The sequence below is a fragment of the Ranitomeya variabilis genome, chromosome 5, assembly GCF_051348905.1.
Source record: "Ranitomeya variabilis isolate aRanVar5 chromosome 5, aRanVar5.hap1, whole genome shotgun sequence".
Taxonomy (NCBI): domain Eukaryota; kingdom Metazoa; phylum Chordata; class Amphibia; order Anura; family Dendrobatidae; genus Ranitomeya; species Ranitomeya variabilis.
In genome coordinates this window covers 451006615-451027422 of record NC_135236.1, presented here as the reverse complement: position 1 = coordinate 451027422, position 20808 = coordinate 451006615, and the positions used below count along the sequence as shown (strand labels likewise).

Below are 20808 nucleotides of genomic sequence, written 5' to 3'. Positions count from 1 at the left end.
AAACTGAGAACTTCTTTTTAATCTCGCTTCTGCGATGCATTAAACATTTTCTTTTGGCCTGGCATTCTATTATGATCCCAATGGCAGAGGATCTCTGATATTCCGGCAAGATAGCAAAAATATAAATACTGCTCTAGGGAGGTGGAAACTGGGCTAACCGCATACCTGATCCTGACACAAACAACTAAAAGTGGCCGGTGAACGTGCCTACGTTGGTTCTAGACGTCTCGAGCCAGCCGGAGAACTGACTACCCCTAGAGGGAAAAAATAAGACCTCGCTTGCCTCCAGAGAAATTGAACCCCAAAGATATAGAAAGTGAAGTGGCCGTTTTCTGCTGTCACTCAAGTTGGTCAGGTCGGATGGGCGTGGTCACAGCGCTGTTTCTCCCCCAGATCAGGCTCATCATTACGTTGGTGGCGTAGTGGTGTGCGCATGTCCAAAGAGAAGATCCACTGCCCAGGAGATTCAAAACAGCGCGGTCTTCGCTATTCGCCGTTTACCGGTGGGCGCGGCCATCTTTCCTGTGGCCGCGCGTGCGCAGATGGAGCGCTCTGCTGCCCGGGGCTTCAGGAAAATGGCCGCCGCGATCTCCATCTGCGCACGCGTGGAATCCCGCGGCCATTTTCCTGAAGCCCCGGGCAGCAGAGCGCTCCATCTGCGCACGCGCGGCCACAGGAAAGATGGCCGCGCCCACCGGTAAATGCCGAATAGCAAAGACCGCGCTGTTTTGAATCTCCTGGGCAGTGGATCTTCTCTTTGGACATGCGCACACCACTACGCCACCAACGTAATGATGAGCCTGATCTGGGGGAGAAACAGCGCTGTGACCACGCCCATCCGACCTGACCAACTTGAGTGACAGGACAAAACGGCCACTTCACAAAGGTATTTCGGCAGCCTAACGCGGGTGTAAAGGCACCAAAAAGGCAGTAATGTAAAGCCCAGCTCTGCCCCTATTTCACACTATTTTTATCTAATTTTTAAAAAACAGGGTGATAGGTTCCCTTTAAGTATATAATTCCACATGTGTTAATTCATAGTTTTGATGCCTTCAGTGTGAATGTACATTTTCATAGTCATGAAAATACAGAAAAATCTTTCAATGAGAAGGTGTGTCCAAACTTTTGGTCTGTACTGTATATATATACCATATATAAATAGAAGAGAACTCACAGAACTATGGAAATCAGACTCTGCATGCCATGCTAGCACTTTTAGGCCACACAGCCTCCTCACAGTAGCACCAACATGTCTTGTCATGTTGAAAATGGCTCCTGGTCATTTTAGAGAAATGGTCAAACACATGTTCTATGACCAAAGTAATGTAACGCAGAGTTTTTAGTGTACCTGAAATGGAGAATAGAGAGGTTCAGGAAATGTACATTGCACCATCCTAAATCAGATTCACGAGAGTAAGACCGGGGTGATGTTCCCTTATGAAGGCCTGTTGAGCGTATTGCCACGGGGTCTCCAAACCAATCTCCAGCTATCATTGCACCCAAGACAAAAGCATTCAGAAAGCACAAAAAGACAAAAAACTGGTTCAAACGCATACATGGGTCCTGAGTGTATAAGACTATTGTTTTTTATAGGGATTTTGAACAATACGCATTCTTGTATGGAGTACCTCCCAAAGAAATATAATTTATTAGAATGTGTTTGAGTATTTGATACAATTTGTAAAGGATTACACATAACACTATTAAGCAAGACAAACATTGCAAAACAGAAATTGCAATAAATGAACTTGTTGTACAGAATTATTCAAAAGAGAATGTTTGCAGGAAATGTTGTCCCCAAACATGCAGAGTCTCACCACAGTGTCATAGGATGTTATTTCCTAATTCTTTGAACTGACAGATTAAAAATGTAAAGTTAGCCATAAAAACGAAGATGGGGTCAGGAACCAAGGTCAATTCTAATATTTTATTAAAAGTTCACTGGTAAGAAGCAACAAATTAAAAAAATGAAAAACTATGACTAAAGTGTTTATCACTTCTGATTGACAAATATTTAAAAATGTGAGTGTTTAGTTGGGTCGGAATTGATCATTTATGCTTTTATGGATAATTGTCAGCAATATTTTACAAATCCATTGGATTATGAAAGATTATTATTGCTGCCTAACATTTTAGGAGGCAAATTGTTAGTTATGTAGTGACAACTTGGGCAGCACGATTGCTCAGTGGTTAGCACTGCAGCCTTGCAGCGCTGGAGTCCTGAGTTCAAACCCCACCAAGGACAACATCTGCATGGAGTTTATATGTTCTCCCCGTGTTTGCGTTGGTTTCCTCTAGGGTCTCTGGTTTCCTCCCACACTCCAAAGACATACTGATAAGAAATCTAAATTATGAGCCCCAATGAGGACAGTGCTGATAATGTCTGAAAAGCGCTGTGGAATTAATTGCGCTATATAAGTGAGTAAAATAAATAACTAATGGTGCTCAGTTCCGTGTTCATGGAAAACTATTTGAAAACCTGCATAACTAAGCATTGGTTGAACAGAATTGTAACAAAAGTGGTCAAAAGGCTTTTTTTACTTTTGTGGAAATATGCTTAGTGGAGCGGCCCCCAGACGCAGGACCGCGGGGTACTCGGTACTGGGTCTCTCGGTTCTGAGGATGTCACGGTGGCCTGACCCGGTCCGTGGTCCTGCTAAGGGGCACCCAATAAAAGGTGTAGGTGGTGGTGTAGGTCGCAGTAAATAACGAGGACACAGGGTTGCAGTCTCTTTACCTCTTTACTGAAGGCTTCGGCATCCGCAATCCAGAGCACTGCTAACAGGGCTGGCTGAGACCGGCCGGTCCGAAGGCACATCCAGAGTTCCCTATGCAGGTGGAAATCAGTGCCTACCTACTAGCGCCTGGGTGTTGTAGTACTTCCCTGCTGAGCACCAAGGGATAGTCCTCACAACTGTTGTGTGTGTTTCTGTTCTTTCTCTCCGTCCCCCAGATGATATGGATAGGACGCACCCGTATGACGGGGTAGGCCTGGAGTTATTCTGGGACCCTAGAGACGCCCCTCTCCCACAATTGCCTCCGTTGTCTTCATTAGGTGTAAAAGGTGAGACAGCCAACATAAAGTTAACTGCCCTGCCGTAGTTCAAGTAATGCGTAGAGTCTATTACTTCCTCGGTGCTCCGGCCACCGGCTACGCGCCTCAGAAGGATGTTGCCGATCTTGGGGCACGACTCCTTCTGGTTCTATCGCTTTTGTGCTGTGATCCCGTTTCTCACTTCTCCACAATATACTTCGCTTCATGTCCTTTCCTAGGAGTCTGCCGCTTTAAGGCACAGGCACGGCTCCGTAACGATCTGTCCTTTTTCTAGGTCCGCTGTCAGGATCCCACCCCTGACAGGTCCTCTCCCGTACTCTCCAGAGCTGCTTTCTGCCTAACTTCCTATCCAACCCCCAGTTTTACCAGAGTGTGAGGAGTGGCCTAATAGATAGAACCACTCCCCCTGGTGGCCGGAGTGTGAAGTGTAATGTGTGTCTGTGATACCTGGTCAGGTGAACTCCTTTAGTGCCATCAGACGTACCATCACTCCCCTTAGTGGCGGAGCGCCAGTACCGCAACGACGAGGACCTTTAAGATAAGCATTTACCATGATACAAAAGTATGACCAGGGCTATATCCAACATATGTTGAGACTATTTAGTAGCAAATCCGTGTCTAAAAATGTGATCTCAGCTTTTTTTATATCAATTTTTTATACATTTGAGATGTGGCGTAAACACTTTTTAAATTTTCAGTCATGGACATGTAGTGTACGTACTGTAATTTCAATGCTTTAAGAAAGAAATCCCATAAACAGCATAAAAATATGTAATTGTTGAGTGCCCCAGCCTAGTATTTAATGCTTATTAATTGTCTTCCATAATATATAGCTGCTTATTTAATCACAAGACACAAATCAAAAGAACTGAGCAAGAAACTAAGCAAGGACCTTGTAGAGCTAGAGTGTGAAATAAGGAAAGAGATTCGTGAAGGTAAGTCTACTCAGCCTATTCCTCACCAGAAATGCCTGGTTATTGTGGCTTATTTCCCCACTTCTCCATTATATTAATTTGTAGCTTTACTATATCATAAATAGTTGTCTGGGTGATGGAAAAAAAAAAATTGCAACAGTTAGTGGGGTAACTTGAAGCTCCTGGGACCCAATACAAAATCTGGAACAGGCCATTCAACCTGCCATGTGTCTTTTAAAATACTGTTGTTTCCTTATACAATAGATGGGTTGTTGAGTTTCTACAGGATTAGAGCCGGCTTTTAGTCAGCATTCCGGTTGTGGTTAAAGCCACTGCTATCAATGCAATGATAAGTGACTGAGGCCATGCTGGCCTACACCTATACTTAAAGCCCGGGCAGCTTCAAAACACTATTAACTCGCAGATTAACCCATATCTGCAGGTTAATAGCACTTTTTTTACATGATAGGTTCCCTTTAAACCCTTTCTGACCGGGCTCTCCATGCATGTGTCGTGACTGGGACACAGCCGCGACACATGCAGCTGTGGAACCGATCAGCTAATCGGCCGGCGTGATCCAAGAAGCCGGGTTTCCTCTGCAGCTTATTTGGCAAGTGCTATAGCTTGCCGAATAAGAGGGAGCCCGAGCAAATTCGCTCATCTCTAAACAAAATCTATCGATAGAGAGTACTCAATATTTGCTTTCGTCTCCTGGTTTTCTTGTGTCCTCTTTGCGTTTCATGCATACAGTTATCAGTTAACAGTTATCTTTTGTTAGACACAACATACAGAATATGGTCTTCGAGTTATAAATCCAAATCAGGAATTGACAAGGCTTTTTTTTTTGCTATATTTACACCATACATATCTGTGAAGAGCAGATCCTCATTCTGTTATTTCCTGTAGTTTGTTGTACATCGAGTTTGTTTGATCAACATTCAAGCTCATAATGAAACCCTTTTTATTGTTCTTATTGCACTTTTATGAAAACTGATTTATATGGGTTGCACAAAAGTTATTTGCTATCCCTTGTACATACAACTAATGGTTACTGGGAACAGAATTTTGGTTGAGTTAGATCTGACACTTGTTTTTGACTAACTTTTGGCTTCTGGATCCAAAAGTTACTCCAATTTTTCTCTATCACAATAACTTTTTAAGCTAAAGGATACCCTCCCTGTGTCTCCAAAGCCATACAAAATGTACATACAATGGATAGAAAAATATTTAGAATTGAGAGTCCTCAGTAGTTTGTACCTTTTAATGGCTAACTGAAAAGACGGTAACAAATTGCAAGCTTTCGAGACTACACAGGTCTCTTCATCAGGCATAGACTCCTAGCCAAAACCAGGAGTGGGTGATAAATACAGAAGTGGTGACGTGTTTCTATTATACTTTTCCTCTGACTGTTCTACTCCTGGTTTTGGCTTACAAACACTGATGTGAAATACTGACCAAATACTGAACGTGTGAACGTGGCCTCATGAGGTGACAGATGTTCTCCTCAGGGATTTTCTCCCAGACCTGGATTAAAGCATCAGTCAACTCCCAGACAGTATGTGGTGCAACGTGGCGTTGGTGGATAGAATGATGTCCCAGATGTGCTCAATTGGATTCAGGTCTGGGGAATGGGCTGTCCAGTCCATAGCATCAATGCCTTCATCATGCAGGGACACATGAGGCCTAGCATTATCATGCATCAGAAGGAATCCAAGACCCACTGCAGCTGCACATAGTCTCACAATGTAGTCTCAGATTATCTGTAGCTAGTTCATGGAGTGCTCTGTGGCCCTCCAAAGAAATGCCTCACTGCACCATTACTGACCCACTGCCAAGCAGTCATGCTGGAGGATGTTGCAGGCAGCAGAATGGTCTCCATGGTGTCTCCAGACTCTGTCACATGTGCTCAGTGTGAACCTGCTCTGATCAGGGCGCCAATGTCGAATCTGCCAATCTTGGTGTTCTCTGGCAAATGGCAATTGCCCTGCATGGTGTTGGGTTGTAAGCACAACACCAACTTGTGGACGTCAAGCCCTCATACCACCCTCAAGGAGTTTGTTTCTGACAGTTTGAGCAAATACATGGATGTTAGTGAACTGCTGGGGGTCATTTTGCAGGGCTCTGCCACTGCTTCTCCTGTTCCTCCTTGCACAAAGGAGGAGTTAGAGGTCCTACTACTGGGTTGTTGCCGTCCTATGGTCCCCTGCACATCTCCTGGTGTACTGGCCTGTCTCCTGGTATATGATCTATGCACTGGACACTGTGGACAGATTGTTTTCGCAGAAGTGTGATTGACTTGGAGTTACATTATGTTGTTTGAGTGTTCCCTTTATTTTTTTGAGTAGTGTATGTTATGGCAATACACAAAGCTACTGTCCCGTCCAAAGTATTGTAGAAATGTACATTGTCTGGATCGAAAGTAAGATAGGTTTGCTCCTTTTCAAGCAAGTTTTTCTCATGCAGTCTTGATGCTAGGAGTTCTAAAGGCTTTTTATTTGTCCCAAATTTCATGCCAAATCATTCAACTCATGCTGGTAAAATAGGTTACAAACCGAGACATTTCAAAATCGTCATAATTGCTGTCACTTTGATCTACACCATAATGCTGTTCTTGAAAATAAGGTAGTTGAATGAAAACTGGCACTGGGATTTCAGCTGAATAAGGCACTGGACTAATAGTTGATGGTAGACTAGGATACACTATTTTGTATTTATTTTTCTTGTTATATCCTGTAGTTTTCACTTTGCAAAACTAACAGTAACTGGAATGATCTATTGGCCTCACCAAACCATTGGCATAGTGTTATGAGAGTCTGAAGGCACCTACTGTACCTAGGTGAACACCTGATTCTTCGCTAGAGCCCCTTATAGTGGGGTTAGACTTGGCTCCAGATAGACACCAGGTACTACACCAGGATGGTCCTCGGATTCACGGCAGCTGACCCCCTTGCACAGACTTGCAAAGCAGGAACACAGGAGTGGCAGGTGCAGGCATGCACGGCTGGTATATAGGCTAACACTGGCAGGTGCAGGGAGGTACATCTGTTATACAGGCAGGCACTGGCAAGTGCAGGCAGGTACGGCTGGTATACAGGTGGGCACGGCAAGTGCCAGCAGGTATGGCTGATCTACAGGAGACCAAGGCAGGTGCATGCAGGTATTGCTGGAATACAGATAGGCATGGCAAGTGCAGGCTGGTATACAGACTGGCAGGCATATGCTGACGGGCACAGCTGATATACAGGGAAGCAAGTGCTGATGTAGCGCCCCCACTGCCGCAGGGCCGAGGGGTACCCGGTACCGGGCCTCTGAGTCTCTGTTTTGGGGTTGTCACGGTGGCTAGACCCGGTCCGTGACCCTGCTGAGGGGCGCCCAATGAAAGGTGTGGATGGTGATGATATTATGGTGCGGTGCAGGTCGCAGTAAATAACAAGGACACCAGGTTGCAGTCTCTTTACCTCTTTACTGAAGGCTTCCGGATCCTCAATCCGGAATACGTTAACCGGGCTGCGCAAGTCCGGCCGGTCCGATGGCACCTCCAGGGTTCCCTTTGCAGGTGGAAATCTGTGCCTACCTTCTAGCGCTTGTGTGTTGTGGTCCTCCCCTGCTGTGCTTACGGGATAGTCCCCACAACTGTTGTGTCTGTTTCTGAAGTTCCCTCACAACTCGATTATGATGTTCTGCTTCGTCCCCCAGATGATATGGCTAGGACGCACCCGTATGACGGGTAGGCTCGGAGGTCTTCCGGGACCCTAGAGTCGCCCCTCTCCAAATGTTGCCCCCTGTGTCTTCTTAGGTGACTTGAGTGAGACAGCCCGCCTATAACTGACTGTCCTGCCGTAGGTTTGAAGTAAGGCCTGGAGCTCAATACTTCCTTGGCGTTCCGGCCACCGGCTACGCGCCTCAGTAGGATGTTGCCTCGTCTTACAGCATGACTCCTACTGGTGTTTCTCCTTGTTGCATTGATCTCGTTTCTCACTCAGCACAATAAACCTCGCTTCTTGTCCTTTCTTGGGGTACCGCCGCGATGAAGTGCAGGTGCGGTCCCATAACGTTCTTTCTGTTTGCTAGGCCTCTGTCAGGATCCCACCCCTGACAGGGACCCCACTGAATCTTCCCCTGCAACACCCTCTGCCACAGGATGTTGCCTGGTTCCAACCCAGTCAGCTTCTCTCTAACTTCCTCTCTAACCCTCAGTTTTACCAGATTGTGAGGAGTGGCCTAATACATAGCACCCTTAGCTCCCCCTGGAGGCCAGACTGTGAAGTGTATTGGTGTCTGTGATACCTGGTCAGGTGAACTCCTTCAGTGCCATCAGACGTACCATAGCCCCCCTTAGCGGCGGAGCATCAGTACTGCAACGACCAGGACTCTGGGGCGCTGCACTGACGTGCAAAGCTGAAATACAGAAACACAAGGCAAGTAGTGGAAGACAAGTATAGGGCAGGTAAACTGACTGGCGGGTACAGGGAACCTGAGAACTAGCAAGTGTTCCGAAAACTGACATTACACGTTGCTCAGGCACCTCCCATCAGGTGGACAAGAGGGGCCCGAGTCAGTGTCCCTGCCAGGGGAGAGGAGAAACATGCAGGGTCACGTCACTATAGTATCTCCCACTTTACGCCTCCTCATCTTTAAGCCCCCAAGAAATCTCTCCAGGAGGAGCGGAGCATTAATTTTGTCCCTGGGCTCGACCACTCCTATAGACTGAACCCCTTCCAATGCACCAGAAAAAAAGATTTTTCCTCTTACCCTTTTTGTGGCCAGAATATTCTTTACCTCAAAAACATCTCCAGTGCTTACTGGAACAGGAGTGGTACCTGGATCTTTGAAGAATGAACTGAGAATGACCGACTTGAGGAGAGACACATGAAATGATTTGGGGATTTGTAAAAAGGCGGGTAATTTCAGCGGAGGGGAGAGACGTGCAGGGATCTCGGCACTACACATACCAAATGGCATCATACTACGTGTTCCATTCATCCACACACTGTTTGCACACCTTGGTAGGAGGCCAAGAGCTATCTTGATCACCAAGTTTTACTTTGAAATATGCAAACTAGGTTTGGTTGACAAATGTATTGATGTTTGACCTTTCACCGAGAATAATGAAACTACGACAAATATAACACAAGGAATCATTGCTGTTTAAGCACTTACAACGAGAAATAGCAGAGACAGACATGATGTTAAAGAAAGGAAATAAGTGTAAATAAAACAAATTCTTCTATCCCCTTGTATACAGACTTTCAGAATACGTTTCACGATATAGAGCACAACACAACCTCTTTCCACACTGTCTCATGTAACTGAATAGCATAGACAAACAACAACCTGTTTCTGGTCACAAAAGGTCATCCTCCACCCCTCCCTACACGAGGGCAGTTCACTCTCAGCTAACCAGAGAGCACTAGTGTTAAGGTACATTCACACTAAACGATATCGCTAGCGATCCGTGACGTTGCAGCGTCCTGGCTAGCGATATCGTTTAGTTTGACAGGCAGCAGCGATCAGGATCCTGCTGTGATATCGCTGGTCGTTGAACAAAGTTCAGAACTTTATTTGGTCGTCAGATCGGCGTGTATCGTCGTGTTTGACACCAAAAGCAACGATACCAGCGATGTTTTACACTGGTAACCAGGGTAAACATCAGGTTACTAAGCGCAGGGCCGCGCTTAGTAACCCGATGTTTACCCTGGTTACCAGTGTAAAATGTAAAAAAAACAAACAGTACATACTCACCTTCGCGTCCCCCGGCGTCCGCTTCCAACACTGACTGAGCGCCGTAAAGTGAAAGTGAAAGTACAGCACAGCGGTGACATCACCGCTCTGCTGTTAGGGCCGGCGCTCAGTCAGTGCAGGAAGCGGACGCCGGGGGACGCGAATGTAAGTATGTACTGTTTGTTTTTTTTACATTTTACGCTGGTAACCAGGGTAAACATCGGGTTACTAAGCGCGGCCCTGCGCTTAGTAACCCGATGTTTACCCTGGTTACCCGGGGACCTCGGCATTGTTGGTCGCTGCAGAGCAGTCTGTGTGACAGCTCTCCAGCGATCAAACAGCGACGCTGCAGCGATCGGCATCGTTGTCGCTATCGCTGCAGCATCGCTTAATGTGAAGGTACCTTAACCCTTAATCCACCCTAATAATCGCATTAAAACAAGCTGTAGAGAAAAAAAACTGACGTGATAGAAGAAAACGATCCATTGTGTTGAAATCAGCATGCCTATTTTAGTCTGAATCAGAAAAAAATCTAAATCAACTAAAATTATGTTAAAAATTGTTCCCCAGTGTATAGATTGCTGAGGGTCTGACTGCTAAGATCCCCACCAATCCTGAGAACAGTGCTCTGCAGAACACCATCTCAATGGAGTGGAAGTTGAGCATGTGCAACTCTTCTAAGTTCATTCTCTATGGGACTGCCAGACATAGCTGAGCACAGCTCTATGACAGAGATGGAAAAGTTGCCTCACAGTGATTTGCTATGAAGGAGCTGACCATACTGCTTTCAACAGCAATACAAATAGCTGCCACAAAGATTAAAAAGGGTCCCATTGTCACCTGTCAAACATATTACCTGTATAATTTAACTAATTACCTTGAGGATCAGTTTCTGACTCCACAATGAAGCTATATGGGCCTGAACAAGCATAAAGCAGAGAGTATGCCCCTATTCCTCTTTCCTTATAGCTCAATGTATGGAGGGCTCATGAACTTATTTAGACCAAACAGCCTACAGCCTAGAAGGGCAGTCAGACTTATCTGTATAGGGTATAGAAGCTCCAGATGGCAATACTAGAGATCAGAGGACAAGGATAGGAAACCACGAGTGATTACATATACAGACATTTTGACTCTCAGTTTTATTAGTCAGGTTGGAGCTAATATATAGGAGGTACTGTATATTCTATAAGAAACTGGCAGCTGAAGAGGTCTTACCTTAATTGATTTTTATTACAATAAAAAATAGATTGAATCTGGCTGGTGTCCCCCCCCCTCAAATCTTATGAATTAAGGAGTCCTGAGGTGTCCACACATGCATGTTATATCTCCATTGACACTGTTAAGAATGACAAGGAGAAAAAGGTAGAACTTTTTGAAGTTTTACATAAATATTTTCATTGATAAGTATTTTTTTGTTAAGGTTTTGCTGAACTTCAGACAGATAAAGAAGTTGTGACCATGGAAGCACTAGGAACCATTCCATTCTTTGACTACAAACATTTTGCTTTAAACACTTTCTTTCCTGAGGTAATTTTTGTTTTTTAATAGGTTGATAATATCTCATAAATATCTTGGTTAAACAAATCCATTAACAATGTTAAATTTAGCTTGACAATAACATGTAGACTCATTTTATGGCATGACATTACCTTCATATGTTATTTCTTTTCTAGTCTGACAAAAACAAACAAGATTTATGTGAAAAACTGTGTGAAAATATCCCATCGGTAAGTAAATTCTCTTCATTGTAAAGTAGTAAAAAAAGTTATTAAAGTCGGTCAAGGTGTTAGGAACATCCAACTTACGTACAACTCATAGTTACGATATATGGAAAATGGTGGGCACCACAAAATATCAAACAATTCATATAGCTTGGTGCAACCAATGTGCTAAGACAGTGTGAACACAAGCAAAGAGAAAATGAGCACAAAAACAATGCACACGGAGCATGTTTAATCAATAATGGAGGCTTTATTAAGACAACAAATTGCCAAGAAGAATAGACATCTAAAAACAATTAAAAACAACAGTATGAAAACATACAAAAAATGGTGAGCAGGCAAAAAAATATTCTCTATGTACAATACAATACAAAATTTAAAGGGGTTGTCCACTACTTTCAATTAACCCCCCTATGTATCCCCCCAGGGCCCCTGATGATTTGTGTAAATACCTTCTTTAGCCGTTTTCGCCTGTGAGCGGCGCTATGCTGGTGGCTGAGTCCGGGTCACGTGACCCCCAGGCTTCAACCGCCGCTCATTTCCGCCGACGTCACGTCAATTTCCAGACTCTGGAAATTGACATGACGTCAGTAGCAGGCGTGTCCCCAGGCTCCACAGACAGCAGTCACTCATAAAGAGTGACTGGGCTGTGGGCGGGGCTGAGGCTGACTGTGGGGCTGTGCTGGGGGCAGGCGGGGCTAGGCAGGGATGTGCGGTCCCGGGCGCCGGTGCTGTGCGGTCCTGGGCGCCGTGCGGTCCCAGGCGCCAGTGCTGTGCGGTCCCCGGCGCCGTGCGGTCCCGGACGCTGGTGCCGTGCGGTCCCAGGCGCCGGCGCCGTGCGGTCCCCGACGCTGTGTGGTCGCCGGCATGTGCTGGGGGTGTGTGTGTGTGTGTCTGCAGGCATCGTCCGATGGGACAACAAGTCCCATCGGGCTCTGCCTGCTACAGTGGCAGTGAGTGACACATTAGCCAATGATGGGACAGTAGTAGTCCCATCATCCGGCTAATGTGTTGAATGTAATAAAAAAAAAAAATACACATATACATATAGAGTACGTATGTACATACATACATACATACAACACACACCATGCGACGACACTCACCATGCGATGACATGCGCCATGCGACGATATGCGACAACATGCGACATGCAGCATGTGCCATGCGACGACATGCGCCATGTGACGAAATGCAACATGCAGCATGCGACGACATGCACCATGCGACGACATGCGCCATGTGACAACATGCGACAACATGCTACATGCGCCATGCGACGACATGCAACAACATGCGACATGCAGCATGTGCCATGCGACGACATGCGCTATGCGACAACATGCGACATGCAACGACATGCAGCATGCGACATGCACCATGCGACGACATGCGACATGCAGCATGCGACGACATGCGACATGCAGCATGCGACGACATGCAGCATGCGACGACATAGTTACATAGTTACATAGTTATTAAGGTTGAAGGAAGACTTTAAGTCCATCTAGTTCAACCCATAGCCTAACATGCCCTAACATGTTGATCCAGGGGAAGGCAAAAAAAACCCATGTGGTAAGAGTAAGCTCCACCATGGGGAAAAAAATTCCTTCCCGACCCCACATACGGCAATCAGACTAGTTCCCTGGATCAACGCCCTATCAAGGAATCTAGTGTATATACCCTGCAACATTATACTTTTCCAGAAAGGCATCCAGTCCCCTCTTAAATTTAAGTAATGAATCACTCATTACAACATCATACGGCAGAGAGTTCCATAGTCTCACTGCTCTTACAGTAAAGAATCCGCGTCTGTTATTATGCTTAAACCTTTTTTCCTCCAGACGTAGAGGATGCCCCCTTGTCCTCGTCTCAGGTCTATGATTAAAAAGATCATCAGAAAGGTCTTTGTACTGTCCCCTCATATATTTATACATTAACATAAGATCACCCCTTAGCCTTCGTTTTTCCAAACTAAATAGCCCCAAGTGTAATAACCTATCTTGGTATTGCAGACCCCCCAGTCCTCTAATAACCTTGGTCGCTCTTCTCTGCACCCGCTCTAGTTCAGCTATGTCTTTCTTATACAACGGAGACCAGAACTGTGCACAGTATTCTAAGTGTGGTCGCACTAGTGACTTGTATAGAGGTAAAATTATGTTCTCCTCATGAGCATCTATGCCTCTTTTAATACATCCCATTATTTTATTTGCCTTTGTAGCAGCTGCCTGACACTGGCCACTGAATATGAGTTTGTCATCCACCCATACACCCAGGTCCTTTTCATTGACAGTTTTACCCAGAGTTTTAGAATTAAGCACATAGTTATACATCTTATTACTTCTACCCAAGTGCATGACCTTACATTTATCCCCATTAAAGCTCATTTGCCATTTATCAGCCCAAGCTTCTAGTTTACATAAATCATCCTGTAATACAAAATTGTCCTCCTCTGTCTTGATTACCCTGCAGAGTTTAGTGTCATCTGCAAATATTGAAATTCTACTCTGAATGCCCCCTACAAGGTCATTAATAAATATGTTAAAAAGAAGAGGGCCCAATACTGACCCCTGTGGTACCCCACTGCTAACCGCGACCCAGTCCGAGTGTGCTCCATTAATAACCACCCTTTGTTTCCTATCCCTGAGCCAGCTCTCAACCCACTTGCACATATTTTCCCCTATCCCCATTATTCTCATTTTATGTATCAACCTTTTGTGTGGCACCGTATCAAAAGCTTTTGAAAAGTCCATATACACTACATCCACTGGGCTCCCTTGGTCCAGTCCGGAACTTACCTCTTCATAGAAGCTGATCAAATTAGTCTGACATGAACGGTCCCTAGTAAACCCGTGCTGATACTGGGTCATGAGGTTATTCCTCTTCAGATACTCCAGTATAGCATCCCTTAGAATGCCCTCCAGGATTTTACCCACAGTAGAGGTTAAGCTTACTGGCCTATAATTTCCGAGTTCAGTTTTTGTCCCCTTTTTAAATATTGGCACCACATTTGCTATACGCCAGTCCTGTGGTACAGACCCTGTTATTATGGACTCTTTAAAGATTAAAAATAACGGTCTATCAATGACTGTACTTAGTTCCTGCAGTACTCGGGGGTGTATCCCATCCGGGCCCGGAGATTTGTCAATTTTAGTGATTTTTAGACGCCGCCGTACTTCCTGCTGGGTTAAGCAGGTAACATTTAATTGGGAATTTTTATCACTAGTCATATTGGCTGCCATGGGATTTTCTTTTGTAAATACTGATGAAAAAAAGTCATTTAGCATATTGGCTTTTTCCTCATCCTCATCCACCATTTCACCCAGACTATTTTTAAGGGGGCCAACACTATCATTTTTTAGTTTCCTACTATTTATGTAGTTAAAGAATATTTTGGGGTTATTTTTGCTCTCTCTGGCAATGAGTCTCTCTGTCTCAATCTTTGCTACCTTGATTTGCTTTTTACAGAATTTATTTAATTTTCTATATTTATTTAATGCCTCATCACTACCTACTTCCTTTAATTCTCTAAATGCTTTCTTTTTGTCACTTATTGCGCCCCTTACAGCTCTATTTAGCCATATTGGTTTCCTCCTATTTCTAGTATGTTTATTCCCATACGGTATATACTGTGCACAGGTCCTATCCAGGATGCTAATAAACGTCTCCCATTTTCTTTGTGTACTTTTATGTCTCATGATATAGTCCCAGTTAATTGAACCAAGATCCTCTCTCATCCGTTGGAAATTTGCCCTCCTGAAGTTTAGTGTCCTTGTCACCCCTCTACTACACATCTTATTAAAGGAGACCTGAAAACTTATTATTTTGTGATCACTATTCCCCAAGTGACCCCCAACCCTTATATTTGGAGGATATTCTCCATTGCTTCCATTATTTTTGGAGATTTATAACAAACCCCTATCAGTAATTTATTATTTTTCCCCCTCCCCTTATCTCCACCCACAGGGACTCTACATTTTCATTAGATTCACCTATATTATCACGCAGGATGGGTTTTAAGGTGGATTTTACATACAGACACACCCCTCCCCCTCGCTTATCTGTACGGTCATTTCTGAAAAGGCTATAGCCCTGCAAGTTAACAGTCCAGTCATGGCTCTCATCCAGCCATGTTTCAGATATTCCCACCATGTCATAATTATGTTCCAACAACATTAGCTCTAATTCGTCCATTTTGTTGGCGAGGCTTCTGGCATTAGTATACATGCACTTGATGTTCCTCTCTGTACCTCTATTCTTTCTTAAATTATTAGCTGTTCTAACCCCACCCCCCATGCCACCGCCACCCCCAACTTCCTTATTTGTGCCCAGGTCTCTATCTGCACTATCTTCCCCTCCTATAAAATGAATACCCTCCCCCCCAATCCCTAGTTTAAACACTCCTCCAACCTTCTAGCCATTTTCTCCCCCAGCACAGCTGCACCTTCCCCATTGAGGTGCAGCCCGTCCCTAGCATAGAGCTTGTAGCCAACTGAGAAGTCGGCCCAGTTCTGCAGGAACCCAAACCCCTCCTTCCTACACCAATTCTTGAGCCACTTATTAACCTCCCTAATCTCCCGTTGCCTCTCTGGCGTGGCACATGGTACAGGCAGTATTTCGGAAAATACCACGTTGGCGGTCCTTGCTTTCAGCTTGCAGCCTAATTCCCTGAAATCATCTTTAAGGACCTTCCACCTACCTCTAACTTAGTCATTTGTGCCAATGTGCACCATGACCGCTGGGTCCTCACCAGCCCCTCCCAGTAATCTGTCCACCCGATCAGCGCTGTGTCAGACTCGAGCGCCAGGTAGGCAGCACACCGTTCGACAATCCCTGTCTTTGTGACAGATTGCCCTATCTGTTCTCCTAATAATTGAGTCCCCCACTACCAGCACCTGTCTGGCCTGCCCTGCTCTCCTATTTCCCTCCTAACTGGAGCAGTCACTCCTCCGGCTTTCAGAGGACATGCCTGGCTGCAGCAGTGCTACCCCTGTACTGGCACCCCTCTCATCTGCCAACTTAGCGAACTTATTGGGGTGTGCCAGATCAGGACTAGCCTCCCTGGCACTCTTCCCTCTACCCCGCCTTCTATCTGTCACCCAGCTAACTGCCTTACTGTCCTGCAGCTCCATCCTACCATCCCCCTCCTCATCTATCCCATTGAGCGTCTGCTCTGTGAGCAGAAGACTCCTCTCCATATTGTCTATGGATCTCAGTGTTGCCAGCTGCACATGTAGATCCTGAATCTGGGATTCCAAATGCACAATGTGCTCACATCTCGCACAGCAGTATGCACCCTCGACCGGCTGATCAAGGACTGCATACATGAGGCAAGATGTGCACTGGATGGCATTAACAATTGTGGAGCACATTTCCTAATGGGGATTGCACCACAGAAACGTTATATAAAAAATAAATACAAAGTATTAATTAAAAACAGACAGTAATTCCTCCCTTGGAAACTCCCTGATTCCAAAGTCACTGAATCACAAGTCACACTTACCGCCGTCCACACTTACGCTCAGGTACACTCAACTCGCTCACACTCGCTATGCTGAAGATTTATAGATTTTTTTTTTCCTCTAGTTCCCTTCAACAACAAGCCACCTTGCTGTTCAAATGCACTTCCAAAAAAGACTTGAGCCCCAAACAGCTGCCCCTTATAAACCCTTGATTATAACCGCCCACCCTAAGTTAACCCCTTGTGAATATAGCTACTCCCAATTCAGCAACTCACACAAATTCACACAGGTATTTGTTAAAGGCCTTCCAAATACCTCCTCACTGAATCACAAGTCACACTTACCGCCGTCCACACTTACGCTCAGGTCACACTCAACTCGCTCACACTCGCTATGTTGAAGATTTATAGATTTATTTTTTTTTCCTCTAGTTCCCTTCAACAACAAGCCACCTTGCTGTTCAAATGCACTTCCAAAAAAGACTTGAGCCCCAAACAGCTGCCCCTTATAAACCCTTGATTATAACCGCCCACCCTAAGTTAACCCCTTGTGAATATAGCTACTCCCAATTCAGCAACTCACACAAATTCACACAGGTATTTGTTAAAGGCCTTCCAAATACCTCCTCACTGAATCACAAGTCACACTTACGGCCGTCCACACTTACGCTCAGGTCACACTCAGCTCGCTCACACTCGCTATGCTGAAGATTTATAGATTTTTTTTTTCCTCTAGTTCCCTTCAACAACAAGCCACCTTGCTGTTCAAATGCACTTCCCAAAAAAAAACATGCGCCATGCGACAACATGCGACATGCAGCATGCAACGACATGCGCCATGCAACGACATGCGCCATGCAATGACATGCGCCAACATGCGACATGCAGCATGTGATGACATGCACCATGCGGTGACATGCACCATGCAACGACACTCACCATGCGGCGACATGTGCCATGCGACAACATGCAGCATGCAACGGCATGCAGCATGCGACATGCACCATGCGACGACATGCGACAACATGCACCATGCGACAACATGCAGCATGCGACAACATGCGACATGCCGCATACAGTACATACATACAGTACAGACATACAGTACAGACATACAACATACATATAGACATACAGTACATATAACATAGAGTACATACTCACCATCACTTGTCACTTTGATCCCCGAAGCCATTGTCATCTGTAAAAAATATTAAAATAATAAACAAACATTATACTCCCTGATCCGCAGAAATCCAATTAAAACGAGTGTCCCTCGACGATCTCCCGTGGAGAGCAGGAACATCTGCTGATGCGACTGCTCTCCAGAGGCTCCAGGAACACAATGAGGGGAGGAAGGTATCCTTCCACAATGTATTCCCCACAATGTATTCCTACGCCCCTGTGAGAAAATAGTCCCTAGTCTCACTTTATGGCATTGCTGTAGAGAAATTTTCCCACACAGCTTTTTGCCATAAAGTAAGACTTTGAACCTTAGTAACCTCAGTGATGCACTGCAGGAGCCATTGTCTCCTGTCAGTGTGTCACTGAGGGTTCTATAGAGCAGTGACATCACCCGATGTCACTGTTCTATAGGGGAGATCGTCGTGGGACACTCGTTATTAATTGGACTATGGCGGACAGGTAGTATACGGTTTATTATTTTACGTTTTTTGCAGGCGCTGAAGTATGGTAAGTATGGTTAAATGAAGAATAATAAAATACTTTTTTCCTAATGTGTGTGTGTGTTTTATTAACCCTTTATTAATATTGGATTAGTAATGGATAGGCGTCTTATTGACGCCTCTCCGTTATTAACCCGGCTTAATGTCACCTTACAATAGCAAGGTGACATTAACCCCTTATTACCCCATATCCCACCGCTACATGGGAGTAGGAAGAGAGGGGCTAAGTGCCGGAATTGGCGCATCTTACAGATGCGCCATTTCCAGGGCGGCTGCGGACCGGTATTTGTAGCCGGGGGGACCAATAGCCATGGCCCCTCTCTAGGCTATGAATATCAGCCGGCAGCTGTCTGCGTAGCCTTTCTGGCTATAAAATATAAGGGGACCCCACGTCATTTTTTTTTTTGGGGGGGGTCCCCCTATTTTAATAGCCAGTAAAGGGTATACAGACAGCTGTGGGCTGATATTCATAGCAGGCTACAAATATTGGCCCCCGGCCGTCAGCTTTCCCCCTCTGGCGCAGAAAATTGCGCGGGAGCCCACGCCGTTTTTTTTTTTAAATTACATAACCATAGTGTTTATTAACCCCTTTCTGCCAGCTGACGGAATAGTACGTCAGCTGGCAGTATCCCCCACTTTGAGGTGGGCTTCGCGGTGAGCCCACTTCAAAGCCGCAACATGTCAGCTGTTTTCAATACAAAAATAAAAAATGTACTTGATCGCTAAACGGCATAGCGAGAAAAAAAAAAAAAAAGCCAAAATTATGTTTTTTTGGTCTCCGCGACATTGCATTAAAATGCAATAATGGGCGATCAAAAGAATGTATCTGCACAAAAGTAGTATCATTAAAAACGTCAGCTCGGCATGCAAAAAATTAGCCCTCACCCGACCCGATATCTCAGAACATATAGACGCTACATGTATCAGAAAATGGTGCCATTATTTTATTTCTTTTTAGCAAAGTTTTGAAATTTTTTTTACCACTTAGATAAAAAATAACCTAGACGTGTTTGGTGTCTATGAACTCGTAATGACCTGGAGAATCATAATGGCAGGTCAGTTTTATGCTGTATGCACACGTTGCAGATTTTGGTGCAGAATTGTCTGCACAAAAACTGCATCTCCTTGCAGAAAACGCAGCTGCGTTTTGGATGCATTTTTTTCACGTTTTTTTCATGTTTTTGCGCGGTTTTGATGAGGCTTTTTTGTGTGGTTTTGATGCTGTTCTTGGTGCGGTTTTTGGTGTGGTTTTTGCGCGGTTTTGATTAATTTTTTGCTGCAGTATTTGGTGCGTTTTTTTGCGTGGTTTTGATTCAGGTTTTTGATGCTTTTTTATGCAGTTTTTGGTGAAGATTTGATGCAGTATTTGGTGCGGTTTTGATGCAGTTTTGGGTGCGGTTATGATGCAGTTTTTGGTGCAGTTTGTGCGCGCTTTTGATGCTTTTTTTAAAATTTTTGGTGCGGTTTTTGCATGTTTTTTGTGCGTTTTTGTATGCGTTTTGTTTTTTGTGCGTTTCTGTATGCGTTTTTGAAAGCCAAAGATGTATTATTGAACATTATTGCGTGATGTCATTTCTGTCCAACCTCCTCTTTTACATTTGTTCAACCCACACTCAATTACACACAGATAGATAGACATATAGATGATAGATGAAATGGATAGACAGAGCTACATATAGATAGATCTATAGATGCATACATCTATCTATTCGTATATCTATCTATAGATATATGTGGATAGATATATCTATTGATAGATGTATTCAGGGCCGGCTCCAGGTTTTCATGGGCCCTTGGGCGACAGAACCTCAGTGGGCCCCCTTGTGGAGCAAATCATGTGGCGACAGTAAAACAGCAGGGACCACAGAGACCCAAATATTTTATTTAGAAAAAAACTATGTAAACTTTATAAAAACACTAGTGCAAAATAGAGAAAGTGCAATATATCAGGGAAACTTTTGATAAATTTGCTTCTCTGTAAGTTGTAAAAGACTTTTTTGACTTTTTTGTAAAAGACATTCAAAGACTGCCGCAAGGAACACAGACATGCTGCGATCTTAAAAGAAGCGCCACATGTCCGGAGTCGCAGGGCCGCCGGGTGCGTGTTACCACGCATAGCGGAGACGGGATTTCATAAAATCCCCTTCACTATGCTGGAACATCTGGACGCTGCGTGTTTGACGCTGTGGCCCCACGCAGCGTCAAACACGCAGCGTTTACTTAACGTGGACACATACCCTAACCGTTC

The 20808-nt window shown here is 44.8% G+C and overlaps 1 protein-coding gene across 1 annotated transcript in view; it reads left to right on the top strand.

The window, feature by feature from the left end:
• Positions 1-20808, top strand: part of PLXNC1 (plexin C1) — a 551210-nt gene that overhangs the window by 341384 nt on the left and 189018 nt on the right. Inside the window, exons 16-18 of the mRNA XM_077265401.1 lie at positions 3889-3990; positions 11114-11220; positions 11367-11420. Of these exons, the coding sequence (XP_077121516.1) occupies positions 3889-3990; positions 11114-11220; positions 11367-11420 (263 nt within the window). The remainder of the gene's footprint in view (positions 1-3888; positions 3991-11113; positions 11221-11366; positions 11421-20808) is intronic.